Genomic DNA, 16,575 nt, shown 5'->3' on the forward strand with positions numbered 1-16,575 from the left:
TATAACTCAGCATCTTGGGGCTAAATGTGTAGACTCCAAGAACTATTCTAGTAAAAGCTTTTCCCTTTCTACTGTGACATCTGCAGCAAACATTGTTACCCAGGTGTTTTTTACTCGGCCTTGCAAGTGAGTCCCAATTCCTGCTGGGTTTCTTGTGGTGAATATTCTTATGTTTGTCCCAGTGAGAAGTCCATACATTGGAAAATAAGATAGCATGCCCTGCACCACAAGATGCAACTACCACTGTTAGGGCTCTGGAGAAGATTGGGAAACCAGCAAGTTTCTCCAAGGATTTTATTTTGGGTCTGTCAGTGACCTGCTGCATGCCTGCCCTGCTGAACTACTGCTGCCCTCTTGAGAGCTCAGTTTCTCTTCCTGCTCCCTGGGAATAATCCATAATAATCCTCTGTAATCTGTGGGAGTCTGATACAGATGCAGGTTTAAGAGCTGTGAATACAGAGAGCAGGGGTTAAGGTCTATTTGTCACGAGATGCAGGGCACACCTGGCACTGCTACAGAAGTCTTGTACTGTCCAACACAGACATGCAAGCCTCAAGACTGCAGCTCAGCCCCTGAATGCAGTGTTTGTGTAACTGGCATAAACCTCACCAAATCAGAAAACAACACTAATGAATGTGAGCTTTCCACTGTTACACCATCCTAAATATTTAAAAAGAGAAGGAGCCTATGACTTCTGTTACCATTTCTGTATACATTTATTAAGCTGAATGGGTTTGATCACATCACAGTATGTTACCAGAACACATGAGATCCCTCCTCTTTAACTTTGCCAACGCTGGTATTTTAATCACTTGTTTAGTTCTGCCTTTTGAGCTTTAAAAAAAAATAAAATTAACCCTTTCCACATTTTCTCATGAAAAGATCTTCTGGTTTTGTTGTTTTGTTTCTTTTCTTTTCTTAAGGTACAAACCAAACATTTCTCAGACATGTAAACAACCATCACAGAAATGAAACTGCTCTTAAAGTTATTGTTATGGACGTTCTGTTAAGTTTATAGCATGTTAGATGTATTTCAGCTCAGTGACTCCTTCAGTGAAGTTATGATTGTTACCCTCACCTCCTAGAGGCCCTAGTCAGGTTTCAGGCTCTTCTGTGCAAGGTGCTGTACAAATACCTCAGTGTACCTCTGAGGTTCCTGATGGGAACAGCGTTCACATGTACCTGTATCCCTCTCTGCTTCCCTCTGCTCAGTGGGGATCCTCACCAACCACAGGCGCAGGAGTTCTCCAGATTAAGTCTTGAGTTGATGTTCAATTACTGTTGAAGAGAAATGTTGCTGCAGGCCAGTCCTGATTCCTGTAGTCCTGTGTGTAAAGCTGCTCACACTCATGGGAATGCTCATGTGAGTAGGAAACTCCTGTGGGAAAAGTCTGTAGGATTGAGTCACTGGATTTTTGAGCTGCTTTGCAAGAAAGCACACCAATAAAAGCAGATTGGTTCCTTTTCTCTAGGATTTCATCAGTATCATTCTAAGAGAGAAAGAGACAGGGATCAGGTGCTCAGTTTCAGCACCTTGACCACTTTGAGTTCTGATCCCCAAATCAAAGTAGTCTCTGCTCTGTCTTGGGCTACTGTGACCAGGCCTGGAAGTCTGTTGGATGCTCTCTGTCATCAGGATGCAGTGGTTACAGCACGGAGGGCCTCTGCTCTATGGTGTGAAGGGTGCATCCTAGGCAGGAATTATGAAGACTGTGTTTGGCCATCAGCAGAAACGATTCTGAAAACACTTCAGAGCAACTGCAGTTTAAGTAACAATTATAACTTGGTATTTGAGGTGAAAAACAAAGGATTATGTGAAATAAATAGCAAAGAATGAATGTCCCTGCACGTATATTCCTGCCTATGAAGCATCCCTTGGAAAAGACTGCCCTTTAGGTTATGTCAGACGTTGAAATCAACCCTTTAGAGCTAAAATACAGTACTCTGAGATGAGGTTAGAAAGATTTTGAATGACTGAGGGGAAGTGTGTACAATGCTCTCTATAAAACCGATTTCCCACCTGGGAGGCGTGGGAGTGCGAGGCCTCAATAGACATAGAGCCGGTCTGAAATGGCAGCAGGCATGTGGGTCATGATCTGCATGCGCAGCCACCAGTAGTAATCCATGGGGTGGTAGCGGGTGTAGGGCGTGGTGGAGACGAGGGCGTGGGTGACGCTCTCGATGACGGGCGAGATGTCGCTGGAGCCGCTGTTGCAGTAGGACTCCATCTTGCTCACCTGCTCGTCAAAGTACTTCCTGCCATAGTCCTTACGCACGATCTCGGGCAGCTCGTCCCACATCTTGTCAGCTATGGCTTTGATGCGCTCGGGGCTGTACAGGTTGGTGCCGGCTATGAAGTTGCCGGGCTCCACGATGCTGACCATCACCCCCTGGGGCTGCATCTCGTACCGCAGGCAGTCGGAGAAGGCTTCCACGCCAAACTTGGTGATGCAGTAGGGCGAGCGGGCAGGACTGCCCATCCGACCCATCATGCTGCTGATGTTCACCACACGACCTAGCAAGAGGTGAGAGCAGGTACCTGACACACACCACCCAACAGACTCCTCGCGGTGAATCCACCGATCCACTGCACATCTGCAAGGACTGCCTGGCAGACCTGCTCATGGCTCTGCCTGAGCATTGCTGTCCCATGATATGGTCGTCAGGCAGAAGAATAAGCCCTTTGCTTGTGCTCCCTGGCTCTTATACCTGAGGGAGTGGGCACGGTCTAACACACAAAGCTCAGTGCTACGGGGAACACAGAAGAGGCTGGAGAGAGCCTGCACAGTGAGAAACAATTGTTCTCCAGCAGTCAGGGCTGAGCCCAGAGAAGAGAAAGCAGCAGCAAAGAAAGCCTCTGGCACCCAGGCTGAGCTTGTTTATTTGCAAGTCAAAGGCACGCAGTCCAGAAGCCCAATGGTGTCTTAGACTGTCTGCTACTTAAAAGGGAATGGAATGCTCCTGCACCACAAATGGGCAGAGCAGTCTAAATCCACTGCACCCTTTTCAATGTGACAGTTGGTTCATGGCTCCAGGCACACAGCTGAGGCCTTTCTCCTCTCCAGGAGTCATCTGTTTTGGCTAGGGAGAATACTGGAAGGAGCCTGTGGCTGCTACAGTCTAATCCGAAGCTGCAGTTCTCTGCACTTTCTATCTCTGCTCATGGCTGAGTTGCGTTAGAAAGAGAAACTTGGACCACAGAAGCGGATACCCTTCCACAGTGGAAGAAATGCTTGCCTAGGCCACATACAGCCCAGGCCTGCAGCACAGAACAATGTTGTTAATGTCTGTGGATGCCTCAAGAGTAATAAATATTTTCATTTATTCAGGGAGCTGGGCCCAACACAGAAAAGCTTTTGCCCTTTTATGCTGAGACTCACACAAGCTCCGTGACTACATTCCTTTGCTGCACAAACCTCACCTCTCATACCTTACAAGCTCCCAAGGTAACACAGCACATAGCTGACAACTTCCCTGCAAGAGGCACATCACAGTACACTGCTGCTGCCCACCCTGCCAGTACTGGCACAGCTGGCTTTTGTATAGAGGGTAGGATTGCTCCTGGCACTGTAATTTGTGGTGGAGCTGCAGCTTCTGAACAGGTATGACAGATTAGATCTTGCGTGGGATGTGCAGGAGAAGGCAGCACAGATGGGAAAGAGAAATAATAACTGGGTTTCAAGACTGTTGTCTTGCTGTGTAACTCAGAGTGGTTAGGAAATCTGTCACTTGTGTGTATGCTGTGGGTCACATTCTGTCTGTAAAGGTATGAAAGTGGCCAGTGGTGCAGACAGAAACATAACAGACCTTTTGGCCTCTAACACAGCAAGAAAAGTGGGCAGGATGAGGGACCTGCTCCAGGGAGTGTTAGCCAGGACGGGATCACTTACCCTTTGACCTCCTGATGAGTGGGAGAAAAGCCTTGGTGGTTCTGACAGTCCCCCACAGGTTCACTTCAGCTACCTCCATGTAGGTGTCCATGCTGGTGAACTCGACTTCCCCAAATGTGGAGATCCCAGCATTGTTGACCAGCCCCCAGAGCCCTGGAAGACAAAATCAAGCAGAGAGCATTCCCTCTGTGAGACTAATGAGAGCAGCTTGGAAAAGGCCTTGCTAATAGATTATTGAACCAGAGCAGAGCTTTTCATTATGACATGTAATGACAGAAGCAAGACAGAAGAGAGACAAGAGCAAACTCAGTTTCCTGAGCAAATATAACCATAACCAAGATCTGTCTGTATTGCCCAACACTGCAGCCACAAGGCAGCATGAATAAGGCTTCCCAGGAAGTTTTGAGCCAGCAGAGAACTTCAGCCTTGTCTAAGCTGTTCTTCTTGCCATTTTCTTTATACTCATCATGATACTTCAAAATGAGGAAAACAGTCTCTACACGCAATAGTAAGGATAGGAAAGACCTTGTAAGAACCAAAAAAGTAATTCTTCTAAAGTAAAATCCCTTGGGTCCCCAGAAGAACTACAGTGTCTGCAGTGTGGGGAAGGGGGATGGAGACATGAGTGAACATTTGTGGGCATGCATGTCACTGCCTCTTCCTTTTATTCTGCTGTAGCAACTGGAGCTACCAACTCATTTGGCAGTGAAAAGAAAGATTAAAAAGGAATCTGGAATAATATTAATTTACATCACATATTAAACAGCCTGAGAAAGATGTAGGAAAGCTTCTCAAAACCTTACTGTTCTGTGTTGACTGACTGTGTCCAGACCTGTGTTCTCAGAAGCAGCCCACAAAAGGCAACTGCATCCTGGCCTGTGCTTGAGAATACAGGGTTAGGAAACTTAATTTATAGAGATCTAGACAGAAAAATGTAATAAAAAGTAAAAGAAAGAGGTTTATGCAAAATCCAAAATAAAACATTACTGGTTGTTCTGCTATTAAACAGCCTTCATGCTGAAGTATGGATGATGAAGGAGAAAAAAAAAATGTAGTTTACCAAAGGTGGAAAGGTTTCAGGAATGCAGGAGCAACTGGGATTTCATAGTACTGCAGCAGAATATGCAGTCATCAACTCAGCAGGTTGAGGTAAGGCAGGCTAAGAAAGTCAGCTACAGCTACTCCCTGAACTCTGAAATCTCCAATGCAATGGCATTAATGAAACTCAGCTGGCTTTGTGGGAAATCCTTTGGAAAACCTCTCAATTTCCCCTGCATTTTGAAGTTTTGGGGAACTATGAGGGAGACGATGGAAATGTGCCAATCTTTGGGCGCTGGCCAGGGAGTCCCAATAAACTTCAGGTCACAGGAATGAAGCACTAATCCCAGGACCTTGAACACCATCCCAATTTCTGCTAATGTCCCTATAGGACCTAGTGGAGAAAAAAAAAAAACACAAAAACTAAACCAAACATCAGTTTTGTTTGCAGATGATATCTTAAATGAGAAGCTCTTTCCAGTATGGTGCAACATTTGAACAGGTCAGTGCTCTGCACTGCTGCTCTTTGAAGCTTTGTGCCCATCAATCACATGCTCAGCTTTTGAGATGTGCCCTGGAAATGCACTCAGAGCCCAGCTGAGGGAGCTCCTGCCACCTATGTGACCTTAGAGCCCATTGCACAGCACCTACCCTTCTCTGGGTCCTCCAGGCTGTTATTCACGTGCTCCACTGCTCGGTCCATTTCTTTGCTGTCACAGACATTGAGCTGTACAGTCCTCATTCGATCGCTCTTCATGTTGTCCAATTCCTTGGAGCCACCTTCTCCCTTGTCCTAGAGGGGAAAAAAAGCACTGGTTAGAATCTGACCAAAGAGCTTGTGTTGAATACCAAATGCAGAGCAACCATCAAAGCAAGCACAAGAGAATACACAGGCCAGTCATGGAATACTCAGGACAGTCCTGCAGCTCTAAGAGGAAGAGCAACAGGTAGGGCTGCTCCTGCAGAACACCATTCCTTAAGTATCACCATCTGACTAAGACCCCTGCCACCAGCACAGCTGGTACACCAAGAAAGCAGCCAGAGCTGTATCACCCCCAGCAGGGCAACTCCAGCCCAGTACAAGCTTCTGAGATCAACCTATGCCCTAGTGCTGCAGTGGTGGCAATGTGGTGCCGTCGTCACTTGGGCTTGCACACATGGTACACCAAACAGCTTAGTGTGGGGCAACATGGGCATAGCCCACAAGTGGCTGCACGTGGACATTGCACAGGCTTCTCAGTCACGTCGTCAGCTCTGGGAAACACAAGGCTATAGGAGGGCCTGCCTGCCCACTGTGCTCTCCCTTCAGCTGATCTCTGCACACAGTTCTCACTGCCTGGAAACCCACCTACTGCCATGAATGGACTCCTACAGAGCCCAACCATCAAGTGCCTGGCTAGCTTGTCTGCTAGCAATTCTCCCACAGCATCCTTTTTCAGCATTCTTCTTTGCCTCCCTCCATGAGCTTTTTCTCACTCCCATTTCCCATATCCACTACTTTTTTCTCATCTGAGAACAGATTCCCTCAGTGCACACCTATCCGCTCACAGCCCAGCCATGTAACCAGCCAGCTCCTGAGATATCTCTCACATGGGCCAATGCTTCTAGCAACAAAGTTGCCACACCTAGAGCCAGTCCCTTCACAGCAGTGAAGCTTGGCTGTGATGCTTCCAGAACATAGTTATGGGATATTAATGAGTTTGGGACTGTGTCTGTATCCCTTTCATGGTTATGAGCTACTGACTGTGCTGGCCACTCCAGGGTACTTTTATAGAGATCGTGAATTCTAGCTCTGAAAATATCACTTTTGGGGATCAACACTGTTTTACTCTAAGAACTCACTCCGTCCCCTCAATATCATCCCTCACTAGAAGTCTTTTACTCCCCATTAACAGGCTAGACATGGAGTGTGTCCCACAGGACCACCTGCAGCTGTTCAGTTGCTCTTCCCCCACCGCTCAACCATTAGATAGCCCCACTCTCTGTGCCAACATCAGTAGGCAAACATCACTGCTGTTCACTCCTGGCAGATGAAGCTTTTTTTGACAGATAGTTTTTTCCCTCTGACCTGGAACAGGACAGTTCTTCATGGCAGGGCTGTTTCCTGACTGCTGAATGACATAAGATTGTTCTGAACACCTCAAGCCGCAGACACTCCCTGCCAGAGACTGCCAACAGTCAGCTGTCAACAAGACAGTGCTCATCTCTACAGTCTGAATCCAGGATGCCCATCTGCCCCCCGAGCAAGAGTTCCCTTCAGACTCCATGCTTTAGATACCACATGAGGGTGGCCATGTATCCCCCCCTGCTTCTATGCCACCTGTCTTCCAGAAAACTTTCTCCTGCCTCCTCTCATTCCTGAGGTAATCCACTGGACTCACAGACAGTTCTCTAAGTACCTGACATCTCTTCTGTCTTCTCCTCCACCCTTCCTTACTCCACTCCAAGGGAGACTGTTAATAGCAGTTAGTGTTTGTCCTTAAGAGAAGGCAGTTACTGCACTCTCTTCACACAGCAGCATACTGCACACAAAAGGGAGCAGTTCAAAGCCTCATGCACAGCTTAGTGGTGCTTGGTTTTATAGTCACTGAAAATAGAGTTTCGTGCTAAGTTTGCTGCTCACTCAAACCCACCATGGTGCTGAAGCCAGGGTGTACGGCAAAGCATTGAAACACATACAGGTGGCACATGTGGGAATGCCAGTAGGGAATAAGCAAATGCAAGCATGCAAGTCCCTTGGAAAGAGAAGATATGGCTAAAGGGAAGAACTTTAAGGCCAAGGTGGGTCTTTCCCCAGTCCCAGGTGTGCAAAGTGCTACAAAATCACTGGGTCACAGCAACAAACCAGCTTCAGAAGGTCCCTTTGGGATCTTCGCAGCATCGTCTTCTGCCCTCCCATCCACAAGCAGGTGGGCACTTGGGGCTGGGATCCTGGCCAAGAGTTAGACTGAGCATTAACCCAGACTCACAGGGCTGTTCCCTTGGCTCTTCAGAAAGGGCAGACGGGTGGCATTTAAGTCAGGCATCCTGTGACTGTCTCATGCTTCCCTGTCGTAGGATGCAGCCTGTCCAATTCCTGGGCCCATATGCAGCAGTGGAAGGATTTTTCTGACGCTCCATCAACAGACCAGCACTTCCCTGCTGTCAGCCCCAGGGTCCAGTCCCCATGGCAAGAGGACACAGCTCTTGCATACTAAAAAAGCACACCACTGCCTCATCTTCCTCTTTCCGTGGTTGCCTCCTGTATCTTTATTAGTGTGTCCCTGAAGTGCTATGTAACACTCCATGGCTCTGAGCACTCCTGGTGAGTCCTACAGTAACTGGCCTGCATGCTGGCTTGCTCAGATAACCTCTGTCTTCTCATCCCTCTGCAAGCCCCAACAGGAGTGAGCACACAAAGCAAAGCAAACAGGGCTTCCATCACACTCCTAACAGCCATGAGAAACATTACATATGTCCACTGGTAACAGATATTGATGGAAAAAATACCTTCTTCATCTTGTGTCAGCTGGCTTCTCCAGCTACTAACCAAAGAGGAAAAAATAAGACAGCTGCAGTGTGACCATTCATTCGATTCAGCCTATCACTGTCTTTTGGTAATGAAGCAACAACCCAGCTCTCACCAATCTCTTTGTCAGTGAAAACGTTAGGAAGAACAACTGTGTGTGAAATAGCACACTGCTGGCACAGACCCATCCTTGGGCTCTCCCCTCCGTCATAACTCTAAACACCTCTCTCCAGTTTCCTTCAGTAAAAACACAGTCAGGTGTTCAGGATCTGGCCACTTTATGATACCTTTCCTGATGAGGAGTCAGCACTGCACACATTTTTAATCTAACATTCCTAAGTACAGCACATAACCTGAGGACATGATGCCTCCTCAAATGGGACTATGCTTCTGATGTACAGGTGTGCTGTGAAAAACAGTCCCATGAAAATAACACCGAAGTTTCATAGCCATTTCATCTCTGTCAGGACTAGGTCAAACATATCCAAGCAAAAGATGATGCTTCTTACTGCTACCTCCACTTCCATCTAGCATCTGAAAGCACACCAGGCTTCTTCTGCCCCTAAAAATCAGCACCAGCAACAATTGCACTCTGATCAGAATCTTGCTTGTGGATCTGCTGGCGAAACCTGTGGCACAATGAGAAAGCAGCTCAGCCTCCTAGAGTTGTTTTAGTTCTACAGAGCAGTTCTATATCAAGTCTATGTCTGAAGACACATAGGAGGCCAAGCTGCAAACTGAGGAGCTTTGGCATTTTACAGTGTTCTTCTGATGACAACAGCTGTTACCAGTCTTGAGGGAGTCACACAGATTTTGGAACATGGGATGTGAGTCCAGCTGAAGAAGCAATATTTAATTACACACTGATACACCAAAGGTGTCTACTGATTTTTGGCGAGGAAATAAAGCCTAAAAGAGTTCTGGCATGCTGCTGCATGTCAGCTTATGCTAAAATTGTCAGAGGCCAAGATTTCCCACTAACATGCATTCATTAGAATAATGACATCAAAATGGAAGGGAGGTTTCAGCAACAGAGACATGCTCACTGAAGATTGAGTCTTTCTGGCAGCTGAGAGGAAGTGAAACCCAGAAGCAACTTTGCAGCTCTGAAATTTTTGTCACCTATCAACATAGAGGCAGGCTATTATTCTAAAGAGTGGATTTTAAGTCTGTGACGTTCTTATATTCTCTAGTGTTGCTCGTCAGTTACAAAAGCTGACTAAAAACATCTGCCAAACATCCACCCTCTCCCCACACCTTTTGAAAAGCACCGGTTTCTAAGTGTCTTATTCTGTGAAGCCTGTAGAGGGCGCCCTAGTTAGCAAATAAACCTTTGACCCAAGGCTGAGACACCACAAGGGACAGAGCTAGAGAAATACTTCTGAAAAAAATGCAGCAGAAAGAAACTAGTAATTTAAGCAAAACTTAGTAAAAATGGAAAAGTCAGCAGCAGAAAGAGCATTTTAAAACACCTGGCAAATTCTCTTTAAATAATATAACTATTCAAGATACATTTAAAAGTGATGAGTGTGCTGAAAGATTAGGATCAAAATAACTGACCCACCCTATGAAATCCTGAGAAGCAGGTTTGTTTCTGTTGGGTAACAGCCATGCAGCTGAAAAACTGCCAGTGCTTCAGAAGGAGAGAGGCTAAAGCTCTCTCCTGTTCTCCATGACCAGGCATCTCTGATTGCCATACAGAGGGCTCCTGGAGAACGTACCAAGACTGCGTCACTAAGCTATTTGTGGCCTCATTCTGCTCTCATTTGCACTTGTGGAACTCTATCGCCTCACAGTGATTTCAAGAGGCCCTCAGTGCACACTGAGGCAGGGCTGTACTCATGAATGCAAAAAGTGTGCTGATATATGCCATAAAATCATTGGTGGCTTGGTGGATGTCACAATTAATCAAATAAACCTTGTATAAATATGTGGAGTCTAAGAGCAGGGCCAAAGGTCCAGACTCAACCTGATCCCAAAATTCACTTACAGATTAGCCTACAAAATTAGATTTGGAGGTCTGGTCCATCAGATATGGAACAAACCACAGTGTTACGATTCAGTTAAGAACCTCCTTAGATACCAATCAGTCCTGGTACTGGTCCAGACCAGGTTACACCCTAGAAAATTCACACACTCATGTCTTTCTCTTTGGGCTACCCATCCCCTCCTCTTCGCGACAGAAAGCTGTGCAGAGTGGACAGGAAAGACTGAATTTACTACATGTCTGTGCACGTGTCACAGGTGAAGAACACAGTTTCTGTTTTCCCTACCTTTTGCAGGCAGCCAGCGTAAACAATTAAACCTTTGGCATGCAGGTGCTTGGCCAAGTCAAATCCAAACCCTGAGTCACAGCCTGTTATAAGCACAGCTCTGCTGCCAATCTGTAAAACAAACAGGAACAAAACGCACTGCAATTGAGTATCTGAAGTCAGTGATTTGCACAGAACATAACCGGGTCCTTGGCCACCAGAAGCCTGTTCCAGGGACGTTCTCTACATTCCTTGCCAGCTACTGCCACCCAGTGCCTTCTGAAGACAAGGAACAAAGGTCTCACACTGAGTGAGTGAGGCAGGATCGCTGGCCCTCCACAAGTAACAGAAGTTCAGCAGCTCTGACAACAGACTCCCAAGGCAAAGGGACCAAACCAACCACCATTCGCTGGCAGTTCACACCCATCTTAAAATTCAAAAATATTCCTGACAGTCCCCAAGACAGGTTTTGCCTTCAGGATTAGGAGTAGGAACTGCTCCTGTAATGTTCAAAGCAGTCAGGACTATACTCTTCTGTGCCATGCAGCTCACGGAGTATGGGGTGGGGAAGGCAGCTTGACTAAGAAAGTGAACTTGACTGCTCACTCCTCTTCCTCTCTCTAGAGAGAAAAGAGGAAACTCTCTGTTGCTGGGTTTTTATAGCTAAGCAGAATCAAGTACATCTAACATTTGAAATTAAGACCAGTCTTTTTGCTTTTTTGGGGGTTTTATTTTTCCAACTTAAAATTTAAATAGAGTTACACCTCATTCCTTCTCCAAACCCCTTCTTCTAACTCAAAGAGAGGCAGTAGCTAAGTGACATGTTGAAAAATGCATGGTGTGTCAGACATTCCAGCAGCACAAGTACACATGTAGCTCGGTGCTGCTGCAGGTGGGAATAGGAAATAATTACTTGTAATTACTTCCAACTCATTTCTTCTAACAAACTAGCAATTTGGCTTTCCCAGCATCAACAGGGACTGATCAGGGTCACACTGGAAGTGCAGCAGTCATGCAACGGCCATATCTGAATTTCTCTGAGACTGTGTCCCAGGCTTATGGAGCAAGATGTGTGTGCTCTGGCACTGCTACACTGCCACAAGGCAGGCAAGAGGGCAAAACACTCCCCTACCTTTTGCTTGGTACTGGTCCTGGGCAAACCAGAACCTTCAAGTAAAGGGCTGCTAAAGAAGAGGTCCTCTCTCCAGATCAAGAGGTGAGCACACACCCATTTATTTACCTCTCTTCAAACAACCATACTCCAGAAACATATTATTTGTTGTGTAAATTCCCTCCACTCCAAGGTGGAAGATTTTGTCTGCTGACTGAGTTCCAAAAATAGAAAACTCACACTTGTCTGATTGCTTATTTCCATCTTCAGCAGCATGTACTGTGCTACGTCAATGGAAGCCTGTGATAGGAAAGAATGTGCAGTATGTTGGAGAGGTCCAGCTCGGAGTCTTTCTGGGAAATTGGAAAAGTGAATCAGGTCATCAGGCTTCAGGGATTTTAAAACCTCATCTCAGCAGAACTAGCTCTTGGAAACCACAATCACACTCACCTGATCAACTTCACTTGCATAACTGCGGCTGCCACAGGGGGACAAGAGCGGGACACGAAATCTTTGCAGTGGCCTATTAGAAAAATCGAACAAACAACAGAACAATTAGGCATGGAATCCCTTGTCTGTAGCAGAATCCCTTGTCGGTACTGGAATACCTCGTCTGTACCCCGCTGCTGCAGCACACACATGACAAGGAAAGCAGTGTGCCTGTATGTATGATGCAGACTGTCATTTGAGAAAACAGAATTCAGTCTACAGTTCTCCATATTCTGAGCCTGTGTACTTCCTACAGTATGAAACACTTGTTTCTCAAAAGCCCTTGATGCTATTTCCAGCTGCAGAGGCTGTCTGGGTATTATGAAGAATTCTAAAATAGCTCCCAATCTGGAGGCACAGAACAGCTCCCACCCACAAAATGGGAATTACAGCATTTTCAGTTCCAACAGCGAGAACATTCTAACTTAGTGCTCCACAAAGCTCAGGTAGGCAAAGTTGCTGGATTGTCTCATTATTCTTCTGTGGCACTGTCTCTGACACCCAGCCTAAGGGCAAACTGGTCCGATCTCTCTCTCACTGCTTTTACACACAGCTCCACCCTTCTATCATCTTGTATGACATCTTCCTCTGCAGTGTCTACCCAGTAGATACTCTTAGATCTTATATACTTTCTTTACGGCTGTTAAGAGACACTGTCTTTGAGCAATACCTGCCATGCTGATCTGAAGCTCCCCTTTGTAGTGTGTCCTACTCCCAGGAAGATAAATTGTGTTGGCAAAGACAGGCCAGAATGAAGCAACAACGCCTTCTATTGAGTAAGTACCTATTTAGAAAAGCTGTGCTCCCAGTAGCATAGTACTTTCTTAGGTCTTGCCCATCATTCGTCAAAACTGGGCCTAGACAACACACCAGAGTGACTCTGGCCTCTGTCCTTGCCAGGTGCTTCTCTGGATTGTCATTTTTGCTTTGAGCACTGACACTGACCTCCCAGAGCCTTTTGGCATTCCCCTAGACTTGGTGTATTTCTTCCACCCTCTGGTCCCTCTAACAACAGCTTATGTTCCAGGCTGCTCCTCTGTCTTCTACGTGAATTTGCATAATCATTCACAATTATCTCCTGCCATCATAGGCAATTCCAGGGTGACCTGTGCTATGTTAAAGAGCAATCTGGAGACACTCTGACTTTTGAGTTGCATCTTGGGAAAACAAGGCTAGAAAAAGGGTCTGCCAGAGCAGAAGCTTTGAACCAGATGGGAGGGGTCTGCTCACCTTCCTGCAACACTTCAGCTCTTTTTGTAACTTTGAGTGTCACAAGCCAAATCATAAAATAGATGCTGGCTGCTGATCTGCAGGCATATCATGAGAGGAACAGCTACCATGCCTATGCAGTGAGCCCACACAGAGAGCAATAATGTACCATCAGCCATTTCTGCATGACTGACCTCTAGAGCCTTCTAAAATGCACATACAGTCCTTGAATTGAACCTGTGCTTGTGACTATGCCTTTGCTTCTGTTCAGTTACACCAAAAAAAAAGCAGTGCTCAGCCTGAAGTAAATAAATGCTACGTCAATGCATTAAGATATCAGTATAGTGACAAGATGGTCTTTCAAACAACTGGATTTTCACTTCAGGTTTAGCAGCTTATGCCTACTTCCAAAAAACACAACATATTTTTGCCCCGAGTAAAAGACGCACAAAGCACAAACACACAGTAAGCAAAACATAAGGGGGGGGGGGATGCTGAAAATTCTTTTCTCAAGTTAATAGAGGACTAATTTGTATTTTTAAGGCCACAGCAGACTCCTGCTGGTCGAGCTTTGGCATGTGTGAAGTAAATGGGAGATAAACAGCCTCTGTCCGTTTGCATAGGAAATATCTATCAGCTTAGTTATCTTTGGTCTCTACAGCTCCCTGTTACAGGAGCTGTCCTTGTCCGTGATGGTGCCAGATAGCACGATCAATAGCAGTAAAACAGCACTGGAGGTGGCAGTTTTTGCTTGGTGGGCCATGAGCCACTTTCAAACAGCTTGTGCAAAGCTAGTGGTACACACTCCACTGTTTGGAAACCCTTCTCTAAAGCAAAGTCAGTGAAAGTGCTCAACCTGTTCTGAATTTGGACTAGTAGAGTTCCCACATAGATCAATACAAAAGGGTACAGTGGTTGTTTGATTTGTTGTTTTTTTTTTTTTTCAGAGCTAGGAATTAGGTAGGCAATTGTCTGTTCATGTTCAGAAATGGCCCACCTCCATTTCCCACTAAAACTCTGTCTCTAAGCTTTCTCATTTCATGTGATTCATTGCCTCATTAATAAACTCATAAATGACAGTTCCTTGCACTGCAGCAAGGTCTACTTTCAGATATTCAGGCATAGATCCTTGTTTGAAACTGAACTACTGCTATATTCAACCTCCTTTTGACTACAGACCATTGTCCAAGCGTAAGAAACCATGCTATCAACCACTCCTTGCATATAGAGTACCTCTGTGCTCAGCAAAATCATCGAGCACTGGCACAGGTTGCCCAGGCAGACTGGGGAGTCTCCATCCTTGGAGATATTCACAAGCCATCTGCACAATCATAAGCAATCAGCTCTAGGAGGCCCCGCTTGATCCAGTGGGTTGGACCATATGACCTCCAGAGGTACCTTGCAACCTCAACCGTCTTGTGATTCTGTAAATAAAACTGTCCCACTGAAATCAGCTGAGTCCTCCAAGTATGATTCACTCAAGATCTCACTCCTTCTTCTCTACCAAGTTACTTACCTGGCTCCCTTTCCTGGGTCCTTGAAATTCAGGGTTTTCACAGCAAAGTTTTGGAGAGGCCGGGACAGCTTGGTAGCCAACATCCTTCCAATTAATACTCTACCAACAGCAGGACTGTTCTCCCTCAGTTCTGCAATACAAGACAGCACCTCTGTCTTAGTTGCTCAATTCTTTTGATTGTCATGCTGACTCCCTGTATTTCAACAAGAAAATAAAGTCCAAAGGGGTTCATCTTTCCCCTTTGCAGTCCCTCACTCTGAGATAAACAGCTCAACCTTCAACCACCTCAAGATACTTTTAAATAAGGAGTAAGATTTTAAGTAAACTGACAAGCAGGAACGTGTTTAAAGAAAATGTCAGTTTCTCCACCTTCAATGCATCTTGTCTGAAACAGCTTTAAAACAAGATACTTACATGTAATGCACATAGTGCCCAAGTGAGCTGTATGAAATAATTTTAAACTAAGATATAATTTCAAGCCACAAGTGATGTTATTATGTGCTCTCAAAGCAACCCTTGGGCTCTACAGCTAGCACAGCCAGCAGGTTAAAATTACATTTAGTTGTAATCAAGCAGCTGGTGATGCTGGACTATGCACAGGCATCACGATTAAATTAATTTACGGCCGGGAAACATCTCAAGAACAGGAGGTGGGTACAGAAATTTAGTTTCAAACATATTTATCATGAATAAAACTGATCCAGCACACAAAAGTCATCCCACCTACATGTACAGCCTCCTATAGAAGAGCAGAAAAACGGTATCTCATTGCTAGGGCTTATTTACATCTCTGCCAAACGCTGGGCTGCTGCCGTGGCAGCTTCAAGGCCCGCTGCGAAAGAGGCCTGGCCTGAAAACCCAGGAAATTACCACAAAAGAGCAATTGGTGGGGTAGCAGGCTCCGAAAGGAGAGGTCCAGGCTCAAAAGCCGGCTGCAGTAATCCTCAAAGGCTGAGGGGGTTTGATCAAATTCAAGCGCTCAGTAGCTGCTGCCCACGCGATTTTTCGTGAGGGATTTTGTAGGGAGGGGGCGAGGGGACGGGCCTGTCCCACGCAGAGGCGCGGCTCCCGCGGCCGGGAGCGGGCGAGCAGTACTCGCCAAGGGCAGGCACTGCGCAGCAGCCCGGCGGCAGCGGAAGGGCCCTCGACGCGCTGCAGCCCAGGAGCCCGGTGGGCGGCGCGGGGCGGGCTGTGGCCGGAGGCCGTGCAGGGGAGAGCCCAATGCCCTCAGCCTCAGGTCGCGGCCTGCTCCGCCCAGATCGCCCCCTCCCACAAGCGGGCAAGGTCATCGAGTGGCCCAGCAACCGGGGGAACCGGTGGGGCCGAACTGCCGCTACTACCGCCGCCGCAGCCCCTTCACCCACTCTGGGCCTGCACGCCCACCCCTCTCCCCTCCGCAGAGGCCCGAGGTGGTGGCAGGAGGTTACCCGCGCCTTACCTGGGGCCGGCGGGCCTGCCGGGCGCTGCTGCCGTTTGAATGAGGCTGGGCCCGGCTGCAGGGGCGCGGCTGGGGGCGGACCGGGGGAAGGGCTGGGGCGGGCGCGGACGGCAGCGGAGATAGG

At 46.9% G+C, this 16,575-nt stretch overlaps 1 protein-coding gene across 1 annotated transcript; it reads right to left on the reverse strand.

The window, feature by feature from the left end:
* Nucleotides 1–709: 709 nt before the first annotated feature.
* On the reverse strand, nucleotides 710–16,457 carry BDH1 (3-hydroxybutyrate dehydrogenase 1). Its single transcript, XM_054385877.1, has 7 exons — nucleotides 16,452–16,457; nucleotides 15,014–15,143; nucleotides 12,250–12,322; nucleotides 10,710–10,820; nucleotides 5,580–5,721; nucleotides 3,891–4,043; nucleotides 710–2,515 (listed from the first exon to the last, which is right to left on the reverse strand). Exons 2-7 carry the CDS (start codon nucleotides 15,094–15,096, stop codon nucleotides 2,046–2,048), a joined length of 1,032 nt encoding a protein of 343 aa, XP_054241852.1. The 5' UTR covers nucleotides 15,097–15,143; nucleotides 16,452–16,457; the 3' UTR covers nucleotides 710–2,045.
* Nucleotides 16,458–16,575: the final 118 nt, after the last annotated feature.

The sequence above is a fragment of the Indicator indicator genome, chromosome 13 (genome assembly GCF_027791375.1).
Source record: "Indicator indicator isolate 239-I01 chromosome 13, UM_Iind_1.1, whole genome shotgun sequence".
Taxonomy (NCBI): Eukaryota; Metazoa; Chordata; class Aves; order Piciformes; family Indicatoridae; genus Indicator; species Indicator indicator.

Coding starts and splice junctions, on each gene's coding strand:
- BDH1 (XM_054385877.1), bottom strand. CDS start 15,096: ATGTTGGCTACCAAGCTGTCCCGGCCTCTCCAAAACTTTGCTGTGAAA. Junction 10,821..12,249: donor ATGCAAGTGAAGTTGATCAG/GTGAGTGTGATT, acceptor TTTGTTTTACAG/ATTGGCAGCAGAGCTGTGCT. Junction 5,722..10,709: donor ACGCTGGCTGCCTGCAAAAG/GTAGGGAAAACA, acceptor TTTCCCCTCTAG/GACAAGGGAGAAGGTGGCTC.